This window comes from Sturnira hondurensis, unplaced genomic scaffold (genome assembly GCF_014824575.4).
Source record: "Sturnira hondurensis isolate 20B ecotype Veracruz unplaced genomic scaffold, ASM1482457v3 Scaffold0008196, whole genome shotgun sequence".
Taxonomy (NCBI): Eukaryota; Metazoa; Chordata; class Mammalia; order Chiroptera; family Phyllostomidae; genus Sturnira; species Sturnira hondurensis.
The window spans coordinates 874,447-901,034 of NW_028080827.1; the positions used below are offsets into that span (position 1 = coordinate 874,447).

The 26,588-nt window shown below is 34.7% G+C and overlaps 1 protein-coding gene and 1 non-coding gene across 2 annotated transcripts in view; both read left to right on the top strand.

Moving 5' to 3' along the window:
- The window catches only part of GOLM2 (golgi membrane protein 2), a 110,151-nt gene that overhangs the window by 61,002 nt on the left and 22,561 nt on the right, over positions 1-26,588 (top strand). The window contains exons 4-5 of the mRNA XM_037054427.1: positions 5,816-5,925; positions 7,305-7,475. Of these exons, the coding sequence (XP_036910322.1) occupies positions 5,816-5,925; positions 7,305-7,475 (281 nt within the window). The remainder of the gene's footprint in view (positions 1-5,815; positions 5,926-7,304; positions 7,476-26,588) is intronic.
- Positions 22,724-22,830, top strand: LOC118992699 (U6 spliceosomal RNA). Its single transcript, XR_005067700.1, has one exon. It is a non-coding gene; the product is annotated as a U6 spliceosomal RNA (small nuclear RNA).

A 26,588-nucleotide genomic window follows, 5' to 3' on the forward strand; every position in this document is an offset into this window, starting at 1 on the left:
TGTAACCCAGGCATGTGCCCTGACTTGGGATAAAACCAGTGACCCTTTGGTTCACAGGCCGGCATTCAACCACCACACCACACCAGCCAGGGCTAAAGCTAAACATTTTTAACTGTTGAGTTCCTCCATCAGTTTTACATTTAAATGTTTTTATTTCTTCAGGCTGCATGTTGGAATTTTTTATTATAAGGATAAATGCATAACTTTGACAACTCAATACTTCAGTATATATTTGAAATGGGGTTCTCAGCCCCAGTTCTAGTGTGTGTGGCTTCCACACACCAACAAGCAGTTCTCAGAAGCCAGCTGGGTGTCCAAGAATTCAACTCAATTCTGGCACTGTCTAATCAGAGATAGAATCACTTCCACCAGTGGAGGACTGTCTCACAAGACTGCCCTCTACTTCAGATGCCAGTCACAAGCCCAGGTTGTTACCTGTATTCCTGATTGACTAGCTGTATAAATCAGAGGTTCCTACCACCCCTCTGCAGAGGTTAATTTGCAAGAAGAGCACACAAAAGTCAAGTCATTTACCACTAGATTCCCAATTTATTACAGAGAATGTTAAAGGATTCAAATCAACATCCAGATGAAAAGATATATAGGGTGAGGTCCAGAACAAGGGAGCTTCTATCCCCTTTGAGCTTGGGGCCTGACACAGTGGCACATGTGTCATCTAATTCCCCAGTATAGAAGCTGTATGAAAAAGGACCAGCAAGTTGTCCTTTTGGGTTTTTATGGAGGCTTCATTACATAGTTATGATTGATGAAGCCATTGGCCATTGGTGATTGATTCAACCTCAAGCCCCTCTCCCCTGCCTGAAATCTGGATGGGACTGAAAGTTCCCATCCTCTAACCATCTGGTTGGCTCCTACTGACATTCAGCTCCCATCCTTAGTCGCTTTTCGAAAGTTAGTTCATTAACATAACAAAAGACACCTTAATCACACTCATCACTTAGGAAATTCCAAGGGTTTAAGGAGCTCTGTGCCAGAAATAGGACAGAAAAACTCCAAAATGTACATTTCTTATTTTATGTCACAATATCACAATATATTGATATTTAATAGCGTATTAGCAGATATTCTTACAAATCAATCATGCAAGGTAAATGGCATTATCCCTATTTTTCAGGTGAGGACTGAGGCTTCAAAAAATTAGGCACTAAACCAAAGTTTTACAGTTAATAAATTATAGAGCCATGACTTGAGCCCTGATTTATCTAAATCCAAAGGCCATGCTATTTATTTTTTTATTCACTTGGCTGTGCAACAGAGCCATATTTGGAGTTTTTGATAAATGCAGATACCAGGGTACCATCCCCATATTCAGCATATGTCTGGGTTGGTATCTGTAATACTGAAGTGGTACTGTAACAGGGTGCAGCCAAGAGGGGGACCCCAAATAGGGATTTGTAATGGGGTCCAGAACTCAAGTGTCCAGGAAATACTAGTAAAATATATAGGATGTCCTCACCACCCCCTGCAACAAGGCTGAGCTGGGGCATGGGACACATGGAGCAGGCCATTGGGAGCTGTGTTGTAGAGCAACAGCTTTACAGCTAACCTCTGGGATGGTCATTTACATATCTATAACCTTTAACTGGTTTCATAGATATGTTACATAACTGTGGCCATCCTTTGAGCCTGCGAGGTGAAAGTGATTTCCACCCAAGATGTAACTGGGAGGCAGCTCCCCCTAGTTACAGTACCTGTGTGAGAGCTTGGAGAAGATTAGCTCTGTGACATGGGGTCACACCTGCCCAGACTTACCATGGCAGCCCAATAAAGCTGGAAGAATACAGGAATGCTGGCAGGTGTAACTAATTGTGGGAGGAGTCAGAAATGGGGCTGCAGAGGAATATATTCACCTCTTCCACATTGGCAAAATGTTTTCCTTTTAGAACTCTTTTTATTCAGGGAAACAAAAAAAGTCATTCGGGGCAAAATTGGATGAATGGGAGTGGGGCACAGGGGTCATGCTGTTTTTTTGTTAAAAAACTGCTGAATACTGAGCAATGTGAGCAGGTGTGCTTGTAAATCACTTGTCATGAAATGGGCAAATGCATTGAAAGAGTCTTTGAAAAAAAATTCACTGAAGCCAAACATAGCCTCTTACAATGCCAGCTGGTATACTGGTACAGATGGATTCCTAGAATCCTCACCTAGAGGGAGAAGCCTGTACTACAAGGGGTCTGTTCTCCAGAAGATAATTTTGTTTTTTGGGGGTTCCCCCCTCATATATATGATAGTATTCTATTCTCCTTTAACAAAGATGAAATTGCCATTTGTAACAACATTGATGGGTCTTGAGCATATTAGGCTAAATAAGTTGGGTGGAAAAAGACAAGAACCATATGATTTTACTCATATGGATATAAAATAAAAAGCAACAAATGAACAAACAAAATAAACATACAAACTCATAGATACAGACACCAGAGTCATGGTTACTGGAGGGAAGGGAGGTGGTGGGAGGACAAAGAGTAAAGGGGATCACATACATGGACAAAAGAGGGGGGACCCAACTTTGGTTGTGAGCACACAATAGAGTATATAGATGTTGTATTTAAAGTATACTTGAAGTTTATAAATATTATTAACCAGTGCTACCCCAGTAAATTTAATTTAAAAAATTTAAAGTAATACAGAGGAAAACAGCAAATAAGTCTGATAAAATAATATATATGGTAGGATCCTAATTTTGTTTAGGTATACAAGGTCTGTCCAGAAAGTATCAAGCCATTTACTATGAAAAATAGAGACATTTATGGGAGAAAATACAAGATACAAGAAACATTGTACATAGACAATGATTCCTCGGTCCCCTTTAAAGTAGGTACCTTGGGACCTCATACAGTTTTCTCACTCACCATCAGCTGCTCCATCTTATTTCCCTGAATCTCATTGATAGTCTGAAATCTCTTCCCTTACAAAGATGATCTTGGTTCTGGGAAAAGCCAGAAGTTGCAGGGCCCAAATCTGGGCTGTAGCAGGCCTGGTTTGAAATCACCTGAGTGATTTTCTGTTTTGCCAAAAAGCTCTATATGAGGTGTGATGCATGAGTGGTGTGTTGTTGTGATGAAGCTGCTGATCACCAGGTTGCCCATATCTGCTGCCTTCTGAATCATCCAAATAGTTTTGGCAGAGGAATGTTCAAGCTTAATGCAAAATTTAATACAGTTTTGTTGCTGTACTCACTTAGTCATTTTGAATGTGATGGCCACACAGTACCTATTCTCACTCATTGGCATCTACCGCCCCACCCCCACTGACTAGTACAGTGAAGTCGTCATTGTTCACACATGCACATTCCAGTCCACTTTTCTTGGCTGCCAGGTTCCATCGATGTTGCGCAAACTCTTCTCATTATATTAACAATGGTTGGATTTTTTTCTGGACAGATCTCATACAGTATAGTGTACTGAAAAAAACCCAACAACATCGAAGAGGTGTTCTCAAAATGGTAACAGTAGTTTTAAATGGTGAAATGACAGTTATTTTTAAATTTCTTTGTGCTTTGTTATTTTTCCATACTTTCTCTAAAAATATGTATTATGTCAAACTTAAAAGAGCTCCATATAAAAGAGCCCTGGCTGGTGTGGCTCAGTGGATTGAGCACGGGCCTGTGAAGCAAAGGGTCGCTGGTTCAATTCCAGTCAGGGCACATGCCTGGGTTGCAGGCCAGGTCCCCAGTAGGGGACACATGACAGGCAACCACACATTGGTGTTTCTCTCCCACTCTTTCTCTTTCCCTTCCCCTCTTTCTAAAAATAAATAAATAAATAAAATGGTTTTTTTTTTTTAAAAAAAAAAAAGGAAAAGGAAAAAAAAGAGCTCCATATTACTGCTCTGCTTCTACTATAACAGATTTAAATTCCTCTGGGCACTTTCTAAAGTCTGTTTTAATCCAGCTTTTTTCTATCTAAACTGTAGTTTTTCCTCCAAATAGACACCTTGCTCTTGAACAGGAGGCATTATCATATAAAATAAGAACATGTATGATAACTTCTTGTTTAGTAGCAGAGGTCCTCTCCCTTGTCTTCTGATTTGTATGGTGCTGGAGCCAGCTATTGTCAAACAGCGATCAAGAAATTTGTAGATCATGACAGACTTCTCTTTCTGAATATATCTACTGGGTGCTTAGTGTCCTCAGAGTCTGTTAGCAAATCGAAATTGTATTCTTAAGCCTGACATAGTACTTTCAAGATGTTAGCTAATAGTTGTCATTTAGCTGTCTTATGTGCAGAAGTGGGTATGGGGCATTATAGCTGACATTAGGAACAAGGTGATGGGAACACAGCAAGATAAAGAAAACCTCAACTTGCTATAAATTTGAGTAGATTGCTTTCTTAGTGAATTTTAAATTTCTTGGGTCCTTAAGGTTAGAGATCTATGTCATAATAAACAAAATTGAGTGATTAAAATAAACTTTGAGGATTGTAAAAATTACCCGTGTAGTAGTCAGGATTGGTTAAGCTGTGGTATATTAATTTACAGCCCCCAAATTGCAGTGACTTAAAACAATAAAGGTTTGTTTATTGCTCATATGATAGTCTGGGGCAGGTCGGATGTCTCTCTTTGCAGTTCATTTTCAAGCAGTGTCCCCTTCATTATTTGAAGCTACCATCTTCATTTGTAGCCTCCTAAATTGTGGCAAAAAGTGCAGACAGATTATAATTGATTTGCACAGATTTGATCACCATACTTGGAAGTGTCACATTCAGTTTCACCTGCGTTCACATGATCAGAACCCAGTCTTATGGACCTTAACCACAAGAAAGGCTGATCTTCCCCTGTGCCCAGGAAAAATATACTGAAATAGGATTACATAGCATCATCTCAGCCACCAACGTTTTAGAAGTATAAGATGTGCCACTAGCCGTATCTTAGAGAGGAGCTTTCTATTTTTCTATCTTTATCTTTCTTCTCTCTAGCTTCCTTCTTTGCTCTCTTCTTTTTATCATGTTAAGCTGCCCAAGGATGCAGTGGAATTAGTGGTAGTGAGTGAAAATTTATCTCTTTCCCTGTTGTCTTCATTTCCTAAGGGAGAAGAAAGTCCCAACTCTAAGTATGTATATTTTTGTTGGTAAGGCCCTGGGTACAATTTAATTTTCTCTCTTTGAATATAAAATCTCAACTTGTTATATCACTCATATTTATTTTTATTTAAATCTGAGCAATTTGCCCTGGCTGGTGTAGCTCAGTGGATTGAGCACAGGCCTGTGAGGCAAAGGGTTGCTGGTTCGATTCCCACTCAGGGCACATGCCTGGGTTGCAGGCCAGGTCCCCAGTGGGGGACACGTGAGAGGCAACCACACATTGATGTTTCTCTCCCACTCTTTCTCCTCCCCATCCCCTCTCTCTAAAAATAAATAAATAAAATATTTAAAAAAATAAATAAATAAATCTGAGAAATTTAGAGTAGCATATTTTTATTGGTTCACTTAATCTGTAAATGTCAAGTTTTATTTGTGCTATGTATATAAAAAGGTCTCACTGTATCTGAAGAGATTTTTTTACTTACACATTCATCAAATCTTAGTTGAGATCCTCTTATATGCCAGGCACTATTCTAAGTGTTGGGAATATAGTGGTGAACAAGATAGAGTTCCTACTGTCTTATATTCAGTTCAAATTTATTGATCACAAAAATTTGTGATAGTGCAATGTACCAGTTAGTAACCACAAATTAACTATATAAGGATTACAAAATTAGGATAAGCATCATAAGATTAGTGCAGTGTAAATAGATTTATGGTGGTTGGTTTTTTTTAGAAATCATAAAATCAATGGGAATAATATGGATCTAATTTTTTCTTTTAGTTTTGAAGAAGCCTCCTGTTTCCGTCTCTCAATATGGAAATCATCAAGCAATCTCCCATCATGCAACTGGACAACCCCTCTCCCCAAATATGATTCCAGGTATGAAGTCTTAATGCTTAAATTTGTACTTGAAAACCAATTTCCTGGTCATGTATTGTTATGTAGTGAATAAAACATGTCATTTAAGAGCATAATGAAGTAGGATTTTTCTAGTTAATGTTATATATTTTCAAATGACTGTTACAAGCTCAGGAACAAGTAATCAAAAAGATAAATAAATTAAAAATTTAAAAAAATGTACCTTGTGCCCCAGTTGGGGAGCTCATTTGGTTAGAGTATCATCCAGATATGCCAAGGATGTAGGTTTGGTCCCCAGTCAGAGCACATGCAGGAATTAACCAGTGAGTGCATAAATAAGCGGAACAACAAATTGATGTTTTTTTTCTCTCTCTCTGTCTTTCTGTCTCTTTAAAATCAATCAATAAAAAAATTTTAATGCACATTTAATATATTACTAAAGTCAAAAGAATTATTTGTTTTGCCACTCTGGACTACATTTCCTTTCATCTTTCTCAGTCTGTATGTATTTACCTTTTCAAAATGTGTTCAAATTTGTCTCACTGAGGCCTTCTATAAATTACTAGGTCCACCTGTTTTAAACTCCCTACTCTGTACTTATGAATATTTGTTTTCTGAATACCTATTGGGTTTTACATAAATGTTCTCCTAAAATGAGGACTGATATAGTTAAAAATAATTATAATAAGGATCAAAATCAAGGCTTTGATGTGGAAAACGGGGGTTGGGGGAAAGAAAGGTACATCCAGGAGATTCTAGTAAGAAAGCAATTGGCCCTGGTCAGGTAGCTCAGTTGGTTAGAGCCTTGTCTGGATTGACCAATCCAGGTTGCAGGTTCAATTACCTGTCAGGACACATATAAGAATCAACCAATGAATTCATAAATAATTGGAACAACAAATTGATGTTTCTCTCTCTCTCTCTTTCTCTTCCCCTCTACCCCCCACCTTCCTTTCTCTCTAAAATCAATCAATAAAATTTTTTAAATCAAGAGTTAATAGTTGTAATTGTGTAGATGAAAATAACTTAGAGTTTGAAACTTCTAAAAGCTTTACTGTATTTTGGAGATTTCTGACAGCAATATGTACTTTGGAGAGAGGAAAAGAGTCATCCAGCCTGTATCATTACCATTTTAATTTTTTAGTTTCTACTATAAATCCCTTTGGTAAATAGGTTTATAATCAGTACTGGAGATGCTCATGGGGACTGATTAGTAAACTTTACACAGCTAGAAGCATATTGGTTATAAGATTTGGTCGAAGAAATTATAATAAATATTAAAAAAACAAAGCTACCTGACTACCCAGTGTCATACAACAATATGTCTTAGCTCTTCTAAAGCAGGTCTTGTGAAATTCTTCTGCAAAATAAAACCTTAACTTGATGTTTTTCTGTCATAGATTCTCCTATAAATCACAATGGAAACCCTGGAACTTCAAAACAGAACCCTCCCAATCTTCTTCAGCGTTTAATTCCAGCCCCAAACTTGGAGAATGAACCCAGAATTCAAACAGTTATCCTAAAGCAGGCTACCAAGGATAAAGTTGGTGATTTCCATAAGTTGAAACAAAGTAAGAATCAGTTAATGAATATTATGCTGAAAAATTTCTTTAAATACAATGTTCGTTTATAAGGCCCAATTAAGATCTTTATTATTATAATAAAGATATATACCTAACTAATGGATGTATATTAAAGCTATATGCATATTAGCAGAAAATGTAACGGTGGTAAAATTTAAGAGAAAAACAAGTTTTAAGTGAATAGAGATCTTAAAGAAGATTTTTTTAAAGCTTCTCATGTTTGCCAGTATTAAATAATAAATTTTAGTTCATTTTTAAACGATGCTATTAGTTCTTATGACTAAGATTTTTTTGAAGAGTGAGAAAAATACACTTCACTAGTCTAAGTGAATGATTATAAGGAGGAGAAGATAAATAGTTTTGAAAAATGGATTCTGGGAGAAATATAGACCTGATGTGAGTGTCATAGTGGATGGTTCCCTGCCTCTTCCTTTTTCATTCCCTTCTACTGCAGTTTACTTCATTTAGGTCTTAGAAGTGAAAAAAAATTGAACATATTCATTGTACTATGTAATAAAGCATGAGTGCTTAATTGTTTCAGAGGTATGGAGTTTGATAGATAGATAATACCTGTTAATTATAATTCTGGTAGATTTTCAGGAACTCACAAGAAAAAATTTGGGTAGTAGAGAGCATTTGGTGCATATGAAACAGCTCCCTTAAACTATACATTTTTACTGTTTCTGCTTTTCAAGGCTTACCTTCAACTTCTGAACAAACAATGTCTAAAACCTCCAGTTTGCCTTTGTTTGCTTTTTTGGTGGGTTCTATGTTCAGAACAGTGTTTAGGCAGCTGTTTGTACACAGGTTGCTTGTATGATGAGTACTACACAGTGTTACATTTTTTAAATCTATCCAAGGTATGTTTATTGGTCTCATGACATTTGTTCGTATTTCAGGTACGTATGAACATATAGTTTGGATGCATTTAATTGACTTTTCTTCCTTGTCATTTAAAAGCATGTCTGTGTATTTTGACTAAAGTATTATGTGAAAAACATTTTTATTTTTAAGAATTTGACTAACATTTTAAATACAGTGAAAAAATATTTTCTCAAATCTTGTTGGAAGAGTGGTCTGAACACTTTTGTCTCAACAAAAAGAGGTTTAGAGTAAGGGTATAGCTAAATAATATATCTTAATTTGATCACTTAAGATTTTCTTCTAAATTTATAGTTTATCCTATACTTTTTTTATTTGCCTTACATATTTGTCATTGTTTTTTTTTTTTACCAATCTTTGGGCAAAGAATGTAACTGGAAAATAATTGCCACGGAATTATCACTCTCTACAACTTAATTTTAAAAGAGCCTATTGAGTTTTAAATACTCCAAATTCTTTTCAATGTGTATATAGAGTTGAAATCAATGTGAGCACTATTTTGTCATTTACTCGTATGTTATTTCTTACATACATTTTAACCTATCAGATAGTTACATAGTTGTCTTTTTAAATATGTGTGTGTATATATATGTGTATACTCACATGTACATATATCCATACACTGTGCTTAGGCAATAATAATGTTCATTTAGCTCTATTCTTTTATTATTTAAATTATTTCGTATTCTCTGATATTAGTTGTAGTAACTGAATGTCTTTTCCCAAAGTACTTAATGCTTCTTCCACTTTGGGTGTTCCTTTTCAAAGTCTATTCCAAACTGAAATTACTAGGTCAAAGTACTTGACTTGCTTTCTCGGTCCTGTTATCTTTTGTCAGATTATTCTCTAGAAAAGTTTCACAGTGTTACTAGTGATGTTTAAATTTATTTCACTATAACTTGACCACCTTTGCTTTTTAACTTCTTTATAAGGCATTTAGAATATGTTCCTTAAAGATGTTTTAATAAGTATTTACTTTTTTGTGACCTGTCCATTTTTATAAGAAATTTAACTGTAATTATTTCTTGGTATATAAACTATGCATCAGTTTTGAATACTAATCCTGGTAAGTTTGGAAATTGATCCTATATCTTTGTGTCAAATCTTTATAAATAATTAAGATATTCAGACACTGATCTTTTATAAATTACTACCTCTATCATAATTTTTGGCTTCAGTTGCCTTTCTTGATATGAGACTTTTATCATACAAAAGTTTTTAATTAAAATAATTTTTAAATTTTGATAAAATACAGATAAAATTCAGCAAAGTGTTCAATTCGATGGCACTTAGTACATTCCCAGTGGTGTATAGTCATCACAACTGTTTAATTCCAGAACTTTTTCATCACCCTCAAAGAAAACTCTACCTATTAAATAGTCACTCCTCATTCCCTTCTACCACTTTATTCCTAGCAATGACTAAAGTTGCTTTCTGATTTTATGGATTTACCTATTCTGGATATTTCATATCTAGGGAATCACACAATATGTAGCTTTTTTGTCTGGCTCCCTTCACTTAGCATACTATTTTTAAGTTTTAGCCATGTTCTTTTTATGGCTGGATACTATTCAATTGTATGAATATACTTTGTTTATCCATTCACCGATTGACCAAAGCAACTGCACCATTTTACAGGCCCACCAGCAATGCATGAGTGTTTCAATTTTCCACATCCTTGTCAACACTTAATATTTCTCATTTTTTTAAACTATTGCCATACTAGCAGGTGGTATCACTGTGATCTTCATTTGTGTTTTCCTAATGACTAATGACAATGAGCATCTTTTCATGTACTTGTTTGCCATTTGTATATCCTCTTTGGAAAAATGTCTCTTCAGCTCTTATGCCCATTTTTAAATTAAGTTGTCTTTGTTCAATTTTAAGCCTTCTTTATGTATTCTAGATTTAAGATTCTCACTATTTTTGCCTATTCTATGGGTTATCTTTTCACTCTGATAGTGTCTTTTGATTAAAAACAAAGTTTTTAAATTTTGAAGTCCAATTTATCTTTATTTTTTTTGTTGTTGTTCATGCTTTTTGTGTCATGTGCAAGAAATTTTTCCCAAATCAAAGGTCATGAAGCTCTGCCATCTTTTCTTCTAAAAGATATGTAGTGTTACCTTTTATTTGTAGGGTTTTATCTATCCTAAGTTAACTTTTGTGTATAATGTGAGGTGAAGATGAAGGTTGATTGTTCTGTATGTGGGTATTTATCCTGGCACTATTTTTTTAATCTTTATTGCATTTTTTCTGTTATCATTTATACTCCTCTCCCCCCATGAATCACCACACTGTTGTCTATTGTCCATGAGTCCTTTTCCAGCACTATTTGTTGAAGAAATTCTTCTTTCCCCTCATTGAATGTTCTTGGCATTCTTGTTAAAAATCAGTTGACCACAGATACTTGCGTTTATTCTGGACTCTTAATTCTGTTCCATTTATACCAGATGATAGTAATACAACTATTTAGATTACTTTAACTTTGTAGTAATTTTTGAAATCAGGAAGTGTGAGACCTTCCTTATAACATTTTGACTATTTAGGATCTCTTACAATTCCATGTGAATTTTGGATCGCTTGTTTATTTCTACTAAAAATGCAGCTGGGATTTTAACAGGAATTGCATTGAATTTATAAATTGCTTTGGCACATACTCTCATCTAAACAATATTAAGTATTCTAGTCCATGAAAACAGATGTCTTTCCATTTATGTAGAGTATCTTTAATTTCTTTTAGTAATTTTTTATAGTTTTCAGTGTATAAGTATTGTGCTTTCTTGGTTAAATTTATTCCTAAGTGTTTTATTCATTTTGATATTGTAAATCTAATTTTCTTAATTTCATTTTTAGATATATTTTTTTGGCTTTTGGTTTAAATTCTTTTAACATAATTTTCTAATATGCTAATACTTGATTTTATCTTAGAGGTTTAGAATATGGTATTTTATTTTCATATTGTAGAAATAATAGGTGTGCATCAGTGTTACATATATTACATATATTTATCATGTATATTAGCATATATATAACAAATGTACATATATAAAGTCAATATTTTTATATGATGCAAATTTTCTATGTCTGTTGTACTCAATTCCCTTTTTTTAATTTTACCTTTTATAACTCTTTATCCATTTCTCTCACCCCAACCCCTACCCTCTGCCTCTGGCAACTACCAGTGTGTCCTCTGTATATGTGAGTTTGGTTTGTTGTTGTTGTTTTTAGAGTCTACATATAAGATCATATGGTATTTATATTTTTCTCTGTCTGACTTATTTCACTTACCATAATGCCCTCAGGTCATCCTTTTTGTAAATAGCAAGATTTCATTCTTTTTTATGGCTGAAAAAATTCACAATTTATTTTTAAAAAAATACGTTTTTTATTTTTAGAGAGGGAGGAAGAAAGGGAGAAAGAGAGAGAGAAACATTGATGTGTGGTTGCCTCTCAAGTGCCGCCTATTGGGAAGCTGGCCTGCAGCTCAGTCATGTGCCCTGACTGGGGATCGAACCAGCAAAACTTTGGTTCATAGGTCAGCACTCAATCCACTGAGCCATACCAGCCAGGCAGTTTCTTTCTTTATCCATTCATTCATTCATTCATTCATTCATTCATTGATAGACACTTAGGTTGTTTCCATGGCTTGGCTTTTATAAATAATGCTGCACTGAGCATTGGGGTACATATATCTTATAAAATTAGTATTGTATTTTTGTATAATTTCTGGATCCTATGGTAGTTCTGTTTTTCATTTTTTGAGAAGCCTCCATACCATTTTCCATAGTGGCAGTAGCAATTTACATTCTCACCAACAGTGTACAAGGTTTCCTTTTTCTCCACATTTCTCCAGTTATGACTGATGTTTGCTTGTTGATCTTATATCCTTCAGCTTACCTGAATATGACACAATAGGCTTTTATTTGTGTATATTAAGCATATCCATCTTGACTCTTATGACAAACCTTCATCTCCTTGATAGAAAATCATCAGTCTTTCATTTGGCCATGGATAATACTACTCAATTTTTATTTATTTCCCATTTAATTTATTATTTAACCTCTTTGGAATTTACAGTGATCCCAAATAATTTCCTCTATCTGATAACCATCTGTCACAGGATTCTTAGTACTTATTTTTACTTTGTGGTATTTATTTCTTGTTTATTATACATTAAATTATTTCACTATTTATACCCATCTCTAGGATTTTCATTTTATTCTAATTCTTATATTCCTAGTATGTGATAATTTTATCCCAATTTCAAAGTGTGTAGGTTTTTCCTGCACCACCAAGCAGTCATTAAACACCAGATGTCCCACAATTCAGCTGAATTCTGACACTACTTACCTGAAGGTGGCCTTAGATCTGACACGTTTGGGCTTGGTCCTTCAAGACTGCCACTCCCACCCTCTTTGCAAATCCAGGTTTTTGCCTGTGCTTCTGACCTATTTGCAATAGATCTAAGTTTCTAAGAATCCCCCTACTTAGGTCTGATTAATTTGCTTGAGCAGCTGACAGAACTCAGAGAAACATTTTACTTAATAGATTACCTGTTTATTGTAAAATGATATAACTCAGGAACAGCCAGACAAAAGGGATACTTAAGGCAAGATATGGGGAGACAGTGCAGAGCTTCCATGTTTACTCCAAGCACTTTACTACTGTCTCCAAATCTCTGCCTTTTCACCAGTGGAGAAGTGCTCTGACCTCTGTCCTTTGGGGTTTTTATGGAGGCATGGTTGGTTAAATAATCAGACACTGGTGACTGGTTCAACACCTATTCCCTCTCCACTCCCTATAGGTCAGGGGGATGGGACTGAAAGTTCCAATGTCTAATTACTTGGTCAATTGTGCTAGCAATCTCATTAACATAACAAAGGACACCTCATTTAGGATGTACCAAGGGTTTAGGAGCTCTCTGCCAGAAAAGGGATGAAGACCAAGTACATGTTTATTATTACAAACCACAGCATCATGTATGGGTTTGCAAACTACTGTTTTTATTAAGTTGAGCCTACCTTTTTTTCTATTCTTCAGAAGAATTTCACTATTAGTTTATCAGTTCTATAACTAGTCCTTAGAAACTTCAATGTGTATTGAATTAAATCTGCAAATTAAATTGGGCAAAATTGTATTACTACCTTTTGCCCTTACATCTAAGACTCCATTTATTCATGCTTCATTGTAGTCTTATACTTTTCTTTGAATAAATATCTGACTTCCTGTTAAGTTGTTGTCAAAAGATTTAATTTTTTTATCACTTAAAAAGAGAGCATTTTTTTCATTGTACTTTCAAGTTATATATCACTACTGTATAGATTATAATTTATCTTTTGGGATTTCTCACTTCTTGAAACTTTAAATTGCTATTCATATGTCCAATAAATTCTTTTTATAAGGATTTTAAAAGATATACTATTCTGGTAACTGATAGTGATTATATTTAACTGTTTCTTTCCCAGAGGGTAAACTATATTTAGTCATAAAAGAAAAAGATTTTTTTCAGTGTAGTTTCACCTGATGATTTTCTTATTTTTTTGCCCTTATAATTTTCTTCTTTGGTTTTATTTCTTCTCAAAATCCTATTTGCCTAAAACAATTTAATATAGTAATAGAATTATTTGAAATAAACTTTTAAGGTACAAGGAACCCATAGAGATAATTGAATGTTCAAATGCTCAAAGTATAGGTCATTGGGCCAGTAGCACCCCTATCACCTGTGATTTTTTTTTAAATATTTTATTTATTCATCTTTAGAGGGGAAGGGAAGGTGAGAGGAAGGAAACATTAATGTATGGTTGCTTCTGGTGCATCCCCTGCAGGGAACTGACCCCTGCCGGAAACTGGCCTGCAACCCAAGCATGTGCCCTGACTGGGAATCGAACTGCGATTGTCTGGTTCGCAGGCCCGCGCTCAATCCACTGAGCTACACCAGCCAGGGCCTCACCTGTGATTATTAAAATGATTTCAGGCCCTCTCCTCGACCTTACTTATATTTACATTAAAGTTTGACACTCTATTCTGATATGATTCCTTCATTTTAAAAACAAGAAAAATTATATCCAGAGAGGTTAATTTGCTTGAGGTAAATAGTGGAACAATGAGAACCATTATCTAGGTCTCTTATCTTCAGGGTCCCTGCTTTTTCTCTGTATCACAGCACCTCCTCTGTACTTTTGAAGTTTGGAGAAATTATGTAATATTTTATTTTCCTGTTCTATTTCCAGCAAATTCCTAATCATATTTAAAAGTCATGCTCTGTTGTCCCCTATTTAATAAACTCCTTATTTATACCAGCTCCACTAAGTCATTCACTCCCTTCTCAAACTACTGCAATTCCTTGAACATACTTTCATTAGTGTAAATCACTCTGTAATTTACTGCTGTAGGGGAAGAAAGTTTTCTTTGACCTTCTTAGGGTCCTTGGCTGGGTCTGAAAATTAAACTAACAAAGGCAGATTAAGGGGAGAAAAGCATAAAAATGTATTTAATATAAATTTTACATGGCAGGGGACTCCTCATAAAGCAGTGAAGAAAGACCCAAAGAAATGGTTAAACCTGAGTGTTTTTATGCAAGATCTGATGAAGAGTGGAAAGTTGTGGAAACATATGATAGGACAAAGGGGTGAGGTAAGTGTAGTAAACTAAGGGAAACTTAGCAAGATTTATTTTTTCAAATTCTTCTCTGTGTTACTCTGTCTTGAATATAAGGATGTTCCTTTCCTTCAGGTATAGGAAAGGTACCTTTCACATGAGGGCTTGATGACTTGCTTCAGGAGAAGATTAGAAAGTCCTTCCTGAACATGCCATTTATCAAATTCCTTCATTTTGAAATACAACAGTTTCTCCTTCTCTGTGGCACATATGTTCTGAGTCCCTAGGGCATACCCGAGACCAGGATACACACACACACACACACACACACATGCATGTATATGTGTGTGTATGTATATACATATATATCATGTTTTTCCTATGCATACATACCTATGATAAAGTTTAATTTACAAATTAGACACAGTGAGAGATTGATAATAACTAATAACAATTATAATAATATACTGTTATAAAAGGTATGTGAAGGTATAAGATATTTCTCAAAATATCTTATTGTATTACACTTACCTTTTCACTTACAGGAAACACTTTACAGCTTCTCTTTGGCTTATTGCCAGCATTGCTACTCTTGAACTTGGGCAGTTTTTAAGTAAAACAAGAGTTACTTCAAAACAAGCACTGTGGTGGTATAACGGTTGATCAGATAACTGAGATGATTACTAAATGACTACTGGGTAGCATATACAGCATGGGTGCACTGGACAAAAGAATGATTCATGACCCTGGTGGGACAGAACAGGTCAGTATGACGTTTCATCACACTATTTAGAGTGGCATACAATTAAAACTTACAAATTATTTATTTTTAGAGTTTTCTATTTCATATTTTTGGACCAAGGTTGACTGTAGGTAATTGAAACACAGAAAGCAAAACTATAGGTAAAGGGGAACTATAGTATTTAATATGGCAAGGTGCCATATTTGGGGGTATTGTATTCTGAATAGTACCATTCTCTTGTCTGAAACTTCTCCAAGAAATTTCGTAGTCCAGAAACTGAGTTGCTAGTTTGTCTCAGAACTCACTGAGCCAGTCTCTTAGTCCTAGGCATTTCTGTGGAAACAAAAGTAAATCATTGGAACAAGTACAGGGTTGGGCAAAAGTAAGCTTATAGTTGTTTGTATGGAAATGAATACAATAATTGATAAATAATAATACAAGAATAAACTTTGTTTCACGTATTCACAACTGTCAACCTACTTTTGTCCCACTCTGTAAAAAATCATCTTTTTAGTCCAGAAGGCATGCAATTGAGAAGCTTTGCTAGATGTTGGACTCAAAGAATCTTAAAATGGAATGAGGACAGGCACTGGCGATGTGACAGATTTTCCTGGTTTACACTTTGAATAGCTCTGGTGATGTCATCAGATGATCTGGTGAACTTTCTAATTGGCCCACGCAACAACAGGCACAGTGGTTGTTCATTCATGTGCTATCGGGGTGATTTCTTTAACGTATATATCAGATTGTTCAGCTTCAGCTTGCAGGGTCTTGGTAAAGGGAAGTTTTACTTTTTAGTGATTCAAAGACAAAAGCAGGGAGAAAATTTGGAAACTTTAATTTGGATATCTGTAGCCAGACACTGGAGGGACATAGAAGGATTCAGAATCCAGTCCAGTTCACAGGTGGGTAACAAAATCTTAAAGACAATAAATAGGACTAGAATGTAATACCCATAAAGGTGTACTATAATTCTCTACAGAGGCAATATTTTTTTCTCTATAGTCATCCTCATTTCTATCAAAGACAGTCTAAGTAAGGCTAATTTCTTTGCAAAGTAAGTGTAGTCTTATGAAACTTGGCCTGATTATTTATTTGTAAGTACAGCAAGAATAGTGATTGACCAAATAGGTCTTTTGAGTATGCTTTGCTGGAACTTTTCATAAGAAATATCAGATTGGACTTTTAAAAGTCTCTGGAGGCTAGGAAGCCGAGCCCAGGACTTACCATCAGTGTTTGCCTATAATACCTGTAGACTTAGGTAAATTCCTCGTTTCTCAAAGTTCCTAAGATAGTCTGAGATTCCTGAGTCTTGGGAAGTGATCTTTATTCACCCATTAAACTGGGAACCCTGTCCACCTGGTATAGGCTGGTTTTTGCAAACGGAGCTTTATAAGTATTGACTCCTTAAAGTCAGCCTTAGTTCCGTAGAGCTGTATCAGTTTTGGAATTTTGTATAATTGCAGTCATACAATCAAAATGATTACTTGGTCATAAATCTTATTAATATATAATTATGAGAATTTTCCTACTTTAAATTTCTTCTAAAATTCTTAATTCTGACACTTTTAAAGTTTTTCTCTTTTTAAAATTGTTGTTTATTAGTTTTAATTTTTTCAAAAACCCAACTACTAATTTTGCCAGTTTTTAATTTCTAATCTTATATTTTATTCTTTGTTACTTGTGACTTATCATTTTATTTTCTTTTTAAACCTTTAGGTAGATATTTAATTCTTTATACTTCTTTTTCTTACTAATGTATTTACTTAAACAAACTTATTGAATGTCCATTAGGCAGAATATTACACATTTATAACCACAATTTTTCCTCTGTCATTTCGTGGTATACCTTAGTTTTAATATATTATATCTCCATTTTTACTGTCTTTTAAGAATATCTTGCCATTTTATTCTGATTTTCTTCTTTTTTCTCTATTGTTTTAATTGTTCACTTTATTTTTCCTTCTGTCTTCAAAATAAGTAAAAGAACCTTTGGAGTAGCAGATAAGGGATAAGCCTGTGTCTTCATTAGGGCAATCGAGGGTTATAGAAATGGCCAGGCTTTAGGTAAATTTGAAGAATGTGATCTTGGGTTAGGCTAGATCTATGTGTTTTTGTTTCAAAAACAAATAGCAAAATAATCTTTTGTAGAAATTGGAAGTCACATGTGCATTTTGTTTGGTCCACATAGTAATTTTTGAAAATAAAAAATAGTTGTCAATATTAAAAATCAAAAGATTTCACATAAAATTTCTAATATCTGGATTCTCTTAAACTAGAATGTTTGACATAACCGCTGGAACTAATTATGACTCTTCCCTCAGAATGAGACTTGCCCTGTCATCCCATTTCTTATAACCCAGCTCTGACGTAACACATCGATTTATCTTACTTGTCTGATTCTTGTAGGCATTCGAATTTGTGGCTCCTTTCTACAGCATGAGACTATACAAGAGAAATATTGTTCTTGATCTAGGGCAGGGGCTTAGCTATTTGGAATCCATAGCAGTATAGAAAGGTACGTGAAGTTATACGGAGACCGAGAGGGAAATATTAACTGAAATTTAGCAGTAAACAGCATCAGACTGAGAAGTGATATTGAAAAATGGCAAATGAGGAAATTGTGGTCTTAAGAGAAAAGGTACTACACTAAAAATGCCAAAACACTTATCATCATGACACCTCACTGGCAGACGGAAAATACAAAGTGAAATAGTGGAATCTGGGTATGTGAGTCTCTTTTTCTGTCTTACTTTGACTGCTTTTACATTATGGAGATAGTACAGCTATGGCTTTAGTCTGTATCTTCATCTGATTTTATTTCACCTAGAGACCAGATATATGGGAGATCAACAAATGTGAGTGATAGTAGAAATATAAATAGGAGATGAATATAAAAGCACTTGATTTTATACATACAAAATGTTATGCTGTTGTAACAAGTTGAAAATCTTATTTAAAAAATTTTTATTTATTGATTTTAGAGAGAGAGGAAAGGAAAGAAACATTGATTTGACGTTTTACTTATTTATGCATTCACTGGTTGATTCTTGTATGTGCCCTGACTAGGGATCAAACTTGCAACCGTGGCTCATAAGGATGATGCACAAAGCAACTGAGCTACCTGGCCACAGCTGAAAATTTTATTGAAAGTACTGACGATTACATATGGGGGCAAAAAAACTCACTGTACACAGCGATCATCACATATCTTTTGGCAGTTTTAAATTCAGTACTTTGGTTTTATAGATTAATATATCATATTGATATATTTATAAAGATATGCACTTTTTCATAAATTTTACTTTGTATTGCCACATTATATATAAATGGCTAGATAATTTTTGGCATGTTTTGCTGTATTTGGAAGATATATATGGCTCGGTTTCATTTAAAATGTAGAATGTAGGCCCTGGCTGGGTGCCTCACTTGGTTGAAGTGTCACCCATACACTAAAAAGTTGCCAGTTTGATCCCCTCTTAGGGAACATACCTAGGTGGTGGGTTCTATCCCCTGTCCGGGTGCGTATGGGAGACACCTGTTCATTGTTTTTCTCTCATATTAATGTTTCTCTCTCTCTCCCCCCTTCCTCTCTCTCTAAAATTAATAAAAACATACCCTTGGGTGAAAATTTAAAAAAATAAAATGTAGAATGTAGGCTATATGGTGACACAAAATATAGTTTGAGGGATACTTAGTTTAAAGTATTCTGGGGGCATATTTTGAAGAAATAGTCAGACACTACCCAAGTTGTTGAAATTGAGAATCCATAGACTCCTTACCTGTTTTTCAGGTAAGAAGGACATAGCCTACATATCTAGTTGCCTTGAATAGAGAAAATGGTTGATTTCAAAAGTCAGCCCCATACTGAAAGTCACAAGGACAGTTACTCCAAATTGTAAGTGGTTGTTATTGATCAAGCTGATCTCATAGGGACTTTTCTATATAGCATGCTCCAGGGTGAGTAGCATTGGGGATTTATTTATTTAACTGTGGTTAATGATTCTTCTGAAAAACGTTGGAGAGACAAGCTAGTGATCATAGAGTACATGATTTTCTTTTTAAAACATTTTTTAAATATTTTATTTATTTATTTTTAAAGAGAAGGGAAAGAAGGAAGGAAGAGAGAGAAAGGTTTATAAGCTTCCTTTAGCACATACCCTAACTAGGGACAGGACCTGCAACCCTGGCATGTGCCCTAGCCAGGAATCAAACCAATGACCTTTTGGTTTGCAGGACAGTGCCTGACCAACTGAGCCATGCTGTTCAGGGTTTCTTTAAAAAAATTTATTGATTTTAGAGTGGGCAGGGGGGGGGGGGTGGAGCAGGGAGAGAGCTAGAGAGAGAAACACCAGTTTGTTGTTCCACTTAATTATACATCCATTGGTTGTTTCTTGTATGTTTCCTGACTGGGGATCAAATCCCTAATGTTGGTGTATCGAGATGATGCTCTAATCAACTGAGCTACCTGGCCAGGGCCAAATTTTTTTTTTTATGTATGGATCTTTTAAAAATATTTTTAACCTCTGGTTCAAGTGGCTTAGTAAGTCACTTTTGTCATATCCACTCTGCTCACACATATAATGATAGACAAAATGTGAGAGAGAACTGAAAGGATATTGATAATCTTAAAAACATGTGGTCAAGAAATGGTACAAAAATACAGAATAATGAAAGGATTTGAATGATTGGACCTATTAGGTTCCAGGTCTGGAAATGTACATTTCCAGGAATTTGCCTCTGAAGAGCCAAATAAATAATAAATTGGACCCACTTATAATGGTAACAGGCTTATTACTTAAAGCCAGGACCTGATTATTGCCCCATCTCCCATGGCAGAACATACAGAAAATACAGGTGTTGCTGACTGCCATTGAGGACTACAATGTTTAGCAACCTGAAGGCTTATGGAGTTAGAACTTAAAATCACAGCCCTGTGACCATGCACTAAATTACACCACCATTGGTTCTATACTGAATGTGTGGTATCTCCAATAGTATCATGGAAAAGAAACTCTGAAATGTGATTATAAAAGCTCACCCTAGACTGCATAACTGGGTGAAAGCATCTTTAAAATGACCACTAAATAAACCCTGGCTAGGTGCTCATCTGGTTAGAGTGTCATTCGATACACCAAGGTTGTGGATTCAGTCTCTGATCAGGGCACATACAAGAAGCAAACCAATGAATGCAGAAATAAGTGGAACAGATTGAGGTTTCTCTCTTTCTCCCCTTCCTCCCTCTCTCTAAAATCAATATATAAAAAAATAAAGTAAAATGAATAGATAATAAGAGTGAACACAGAGAAGGGAAAAAGAGAAAAAAACATAAATACCCCCACACACTGAAAATTAGTCAGCGAACCAAAACTCTAAAACTATGAGAAATATTAATGCTAAGAGAGATAGCCATCATATCAACAATTGAAACATGAACATAATTTTATGTAACACTCTACTATAAACTAAATATGTTTAAGGGTACTCAAAGAGATGGATGAAGGCATAACCTTCCCCCAAAAAGAATTTAAGAAACAGACAGGAATAAAACAAAAACAGGAGACATGAAAATCAATTATACATTTTAGAAATGAGAAGTACAATCACTGAAATAGAAAATCAGTGTCTGAGATGGTAGACCATGGACATAGTTGACTAAAGTGATTTGGAAGCTTGTATTGAGATACCAGAATATAGCACAGAATGACAGACAGATGACAGATGGATTTAGAAGCAAATATATATCATATATGACAGATGTTAAGAGAAACAGAATATGTATATATGTCTGATAGGAGTTTTAGGTAGAGAATGGAGGGAATAATCAATTCTTGAAAAGAATTTTGGAGTATTTAAAGAGCTCAGAATTTTCTACAATTGAAGAAAGACATTAGTTCTCAGATAAAATGTGCCTGCTGAGTGTCAAGTAGGATATGTGAAGAAAGTCTATGCTTTTAAGCATTGTAAGAAAACATCAGAGTATCCAAAAAATAAGGAAAAAATGTAAATGATGCCAGAAAATATAGATTATTTCCAAGGACTGACAATTACATTCAAAGCAGACTTTTTATCAGCAAATCAAATGCCAAAAGGTAAATGATTAATATCTTCACGTGATAATTGGAAAATAATTAACCAAAATAGAATCTTACGCCAGATAATGAAGAAAACAAGGGCAAAATGAAGACATACTCAGTTATAAAAGCCTGAGTTTACCTCTGATAGACCCTCAATGAAAGAAGAGTAAAGATAATTCTTTAGTAAAAAGAAAATTGAAGAGGGATAGAAACAGTGACAAAATAATGGGAACTCAAGTTGATCAAAGCCATTGGTAAATTTAATTTGTTAAAAACCTATTTTTGTGGTAAGACAGCAAAACCAATACCAAGTAATAATAAAAGGTAAATGATATTCAAAGATAAAATGAGAAGATTCGTGTCTTGTGTAGAAAGAGGACAGAAATACTGAATACTCTGAAATTTTGTTAGAAAAATTTATGAAGTAGGTGTATTTCAAATTTAAGGATAATCACTAAAATAATTGAAATACAGTCTACTGCTTTCATCCAACAGTGGATAGAAGAGGACGAGAAGGTAATATTGAAAGAAAGGAAGAAAAAACAAAGAAGGGAGTCTAAACAGTAGAATCAAAAATAAAGTATGAAGTACTACAAAAAACATAAATATAAATAGATTAAAATTATCTCTTTAAAAACAGACAATAAAAGGACACAAAAACTTAGCCATGATATATAGTATTTACAACTTAAATACATGCATGTAGAAAATGTAAAAATAAAAGGACTATAAAAGATATTTCTCACTTCTGGGTATATACCCAAAAGAATTGAAAACAGGTGCTTGAATAAATAGTTATACAACCATTACTCATTACACCATTGTTTACAGTAGCCAAAGGTGGAAGTAGCCCAAGTGTTTATCAACGAATGAATGCATAAACAAAATGTGGTACATATGTACAATGGAATATTATTCATCCTTAAAAAGGAAGGAAAGTGCTTGATTTGGCAGGATATATACTAAAATTGGAATGATACTGAGAAGATTAGTGTGGCCCCTGTGCAAGGATGACATGCAAATTCATGAAGCATTACATATTTTTGAGCAAAAAAGAAGAGACTCATGGACATGGGACAACAGTATGGTGATTGCTGGGGGGGGTGGAGTGTAAGGGTACTAAGTGGTAATGGAAAAAATACAATAAAGATTAAGTAAAAGTAAATAGGAAGGGAATGTGGACATGTAGTACAATGTAGGTGAACCTTGAAGTTATTGTGCTAAGTGAAATAAACCAGTCATAAAAGGACAAATACTTTTAAGATTCCACTTACAGAAGGTACCTAGAGTAGTCAAATTCATAGAAACTAAAAGTAAGTGGTGGTTGGCAGGGGCTTCGTGGGAAAGGAGAGTTATTATTTAATGAATACAGATTTCAATTTGGGAAGATGGAATAGTTCTGGACATGGATGGTGGTGATTGTTACACAACAGTGTTAATATATTTAATGCCACTGAACTATACACTTAAAATGGTTAAGATGGACATTTTATGTAATGTGGAGTTCAGCATAATTTTTTAAAGATATTCCTTGGTGAAAATTAATCAAAACAAACCTGTTGTAAAGTATTAACAGATGAAAAATAGATTTTAAGTGAAAAAAAGAAAAAAATGAAAGGATAATCCCTAATAACAAGAGGAACTATCTACTCTGAAGAGAAGATAATCATTGAAAAACATCTAGTAAGTAGAGAAAAAAACTGACACACTGTCAAGAAGTAACTGACAACTACATGATTAATGTAAAATATTTTAATATACTTCCATTAAAACTTATAAAGAACCAAGACTATAGAAACTTTGAGGCAAAAATTATCAATTTTATTCAATATATAAGTGTCTATACATCCTTAATAAAGAGAAAAACATTTTTTAGGTACGTATGCAATAATTACATAAATTGGCACATAAATTGATACTAGGTCACAGAGAATCTTAAAACATTTCAAGCAGTTTATATCATGAACATTGTTTTAAAATTTCTACATTATAAACTTTAAAAATTCAATCCTCAATTACTTATTGGGAGGGATTTATAATGGGCATTTCAAAATTTACAGACTGAACAATAATATAAATATTATGCATATATATCAAAATGTGAAGGATACCTCTGAAGTAGTATTTATAGTCAAGTTTATGACCTCAAAAGCACTAAGAAAAAAATCGAAAAATCAAATGAGTTGAATTCAACTCAAAAATAGTAGTAGTAATAATAGAAGTGGTGGTAGTAGTTGTACTACTGCTGCTAATGATGGCAATACTAATAATAGCTAACATTAGAGTAGTTAATATGTACTAATTGCTGTTCTAAACTGTATATAGAAACTCATAACAAACCTATGTGTTAGTACTGTCACTATTCCCATTTCATAGATTGGAAACAGACCCTAGGACATTTCATGACACTCCCAAGAGTACTTAGCTAGTAAATAGCTGAGTTGAGATTAGGTCTCAGATAATCTGGCTTTAGAGAAAAAGAATCACCTAAAGAATGTAGAGGGGAGCCCTGGTTGGTGTGGCTCAGTGGTTGAGTGCTGGCCTGGGTATCAAAGGGTGGTCAGTTTGATTCCCACTCTAGGGCACATGCCTGGGTTACAACCAGGTCCCCAGTAGTGAGCATGCAAGAGGCAACCACACATTGACGTTTCTCCCCCTCCCTTTTCCTCTCTAAAAAGTGAATAAATAAAATCTTTAAAAAAAATAAAATAAAATAGTTCATATATTAAAAAGAGAATGTATAGGGAAGAAAAAATTAAAGACAAGGACAGTCATAAATGAAATGGAAGATAAAGAATATATAAAGTTATTAATTACCAAAATTGGCTCAAGAAGATTTGGAAACCTGGATAAACCAATAACCATAAAGTTAAATAGGTAATCAAAAGTCTGACTACACCCCAAAAGGCACACTGCTAGAAGTAATAACAGAAGTTGGCTAGATTACTGAGTTGAGGATCACTACATGAAATTGATAATGATGTTGACAAAAAACAAAAATTGATTCTTTGAAGAGTAAAAATAGAACCCTAGCACAGATCAAGACAGAGATGGCACAAATTACCAATATCAAGAATAAAAAAAAGAGAGTATTAATGTAGATCCTACAGATAACAATATTAGAGGATATTAAATGTGGTATTATGAATTAGTGCCAAAATAATTGGAAATTTAGAATAAATGAACAATATCCTAAGAAAACACCTTTATATAAGAATTATAGAAAATCTGAATAGTTCCATGTGTATTTAAGATATTGAATCTGTAATTTAAAACCTTCTCTTAATGAAATTTTCATGCCCAAATGATTTTGCTGCTGAATTCTTCCAAACATTTACAGAAGAAATACAACCAATTTAATATAAACTCTGCCAAAGAATAGAAAAGAAAGGAATACTCCTAACTCATTTTATGAAGTCAGCATAAGTTGGATAGCAACACTAAGAATGTTATAAGGAAAATTATAAATTACATTACAATCCTTCTTAATATAGGATAAAATATTAGCAAATCAAATGTACAGATAGATAAATATGATACACATGATGACTGTGTTAGAGTTATTCTCAAATGCAAGATTATTTAATATTTGAAAAGCAGTCTATGTAATTCACCACCTTAACTATATATATGAGGAAAGTCAAATAGTAATCTTTGTAGATGCAAACATTTGAGGAAATTTAATGTTAAAATGATAATCAACAAACTAAACTGGAATTACAAGGAAAATCTTTCAATCTGATAAAGAGTATCTACAAGAATCCAGGGACTTGTAGCCAATATGGAGGCATAGGTAGATACCCTTTGCCCCCTTAAACAACCAAAAGAAGGACAAGTATAAAAACAAAAAATAAACAGACCTGCCAGAAAATCGAACTGTATGAAAGTCTGACAACCAAGAAGTTAAGAAGAAACATTCATCCAGATCAGTAGGAGGGGAGGAGATGGGCAACCAGGGTGAAGAGGACTCACAGCAAGGCAGCAGCTGGAGGACTAGGGTGGGTGAGGTGGTGGTTGGTGGACCAGCATTCCCACATTTGCATCCAGATAAACCGGGAGGAACAATGGGGCATCCATTCAGACCATGCATCCTAGGGTTCCAGAGCAGGGAAATAAAGCCTCAAAACCTCTGACTGAAAAAACCTGTGGGGGCTGAGGTGGCAGGAGAAACTCCTACCACCTCATTGGAGAGACCCACAAGGTCCTAGAATGAACATAAAACCACCCACCTGGGAACCAGCACCAGAAAGGCCCAATATGCTAATGGGTACATGAGGAAGGGACTGAAAATTGCTGAGAGCTGAGCAAGTGGCATTGTTCCCTTTGGGACCCCTCCCCCAATACAGTGAGACAACACAGTGGCTTGGGTTACCCTGCCCTTGTAAATACCTAAGCCCCGCCCCTTACTATGTAACAGGAGACCGAGACAAAAAAAATATGGCCCAAATGAAAGAACAGATCAAAACCTGAAAAAAAGATCTAAGTGAAGAGGAGACAGCCAAGCTATCAGATGCAGATTTCAAAACACTGGTAATCAAGATGCTCACAAAACTGGTTGAGTATGTTTGCAAAACAGAGGAAGGCTATGAAAACTGATATACAGGAAAATGTACAGGGAACCAACAGCAAAGGGAAGGAAACCGGGACTGAAATCAATGATTTGGAGAAGGAAAAAATATTCAACCAGAACAGAAGGAAGAAATAAGAATTTGAAAAAAAAAAAAAACCCACAAAGAAAGGTGTAGGAACCTCCAGGACAACTTTAAGCTTTCCAACATCCAAGTCATAGGGGTGACAGAAAAG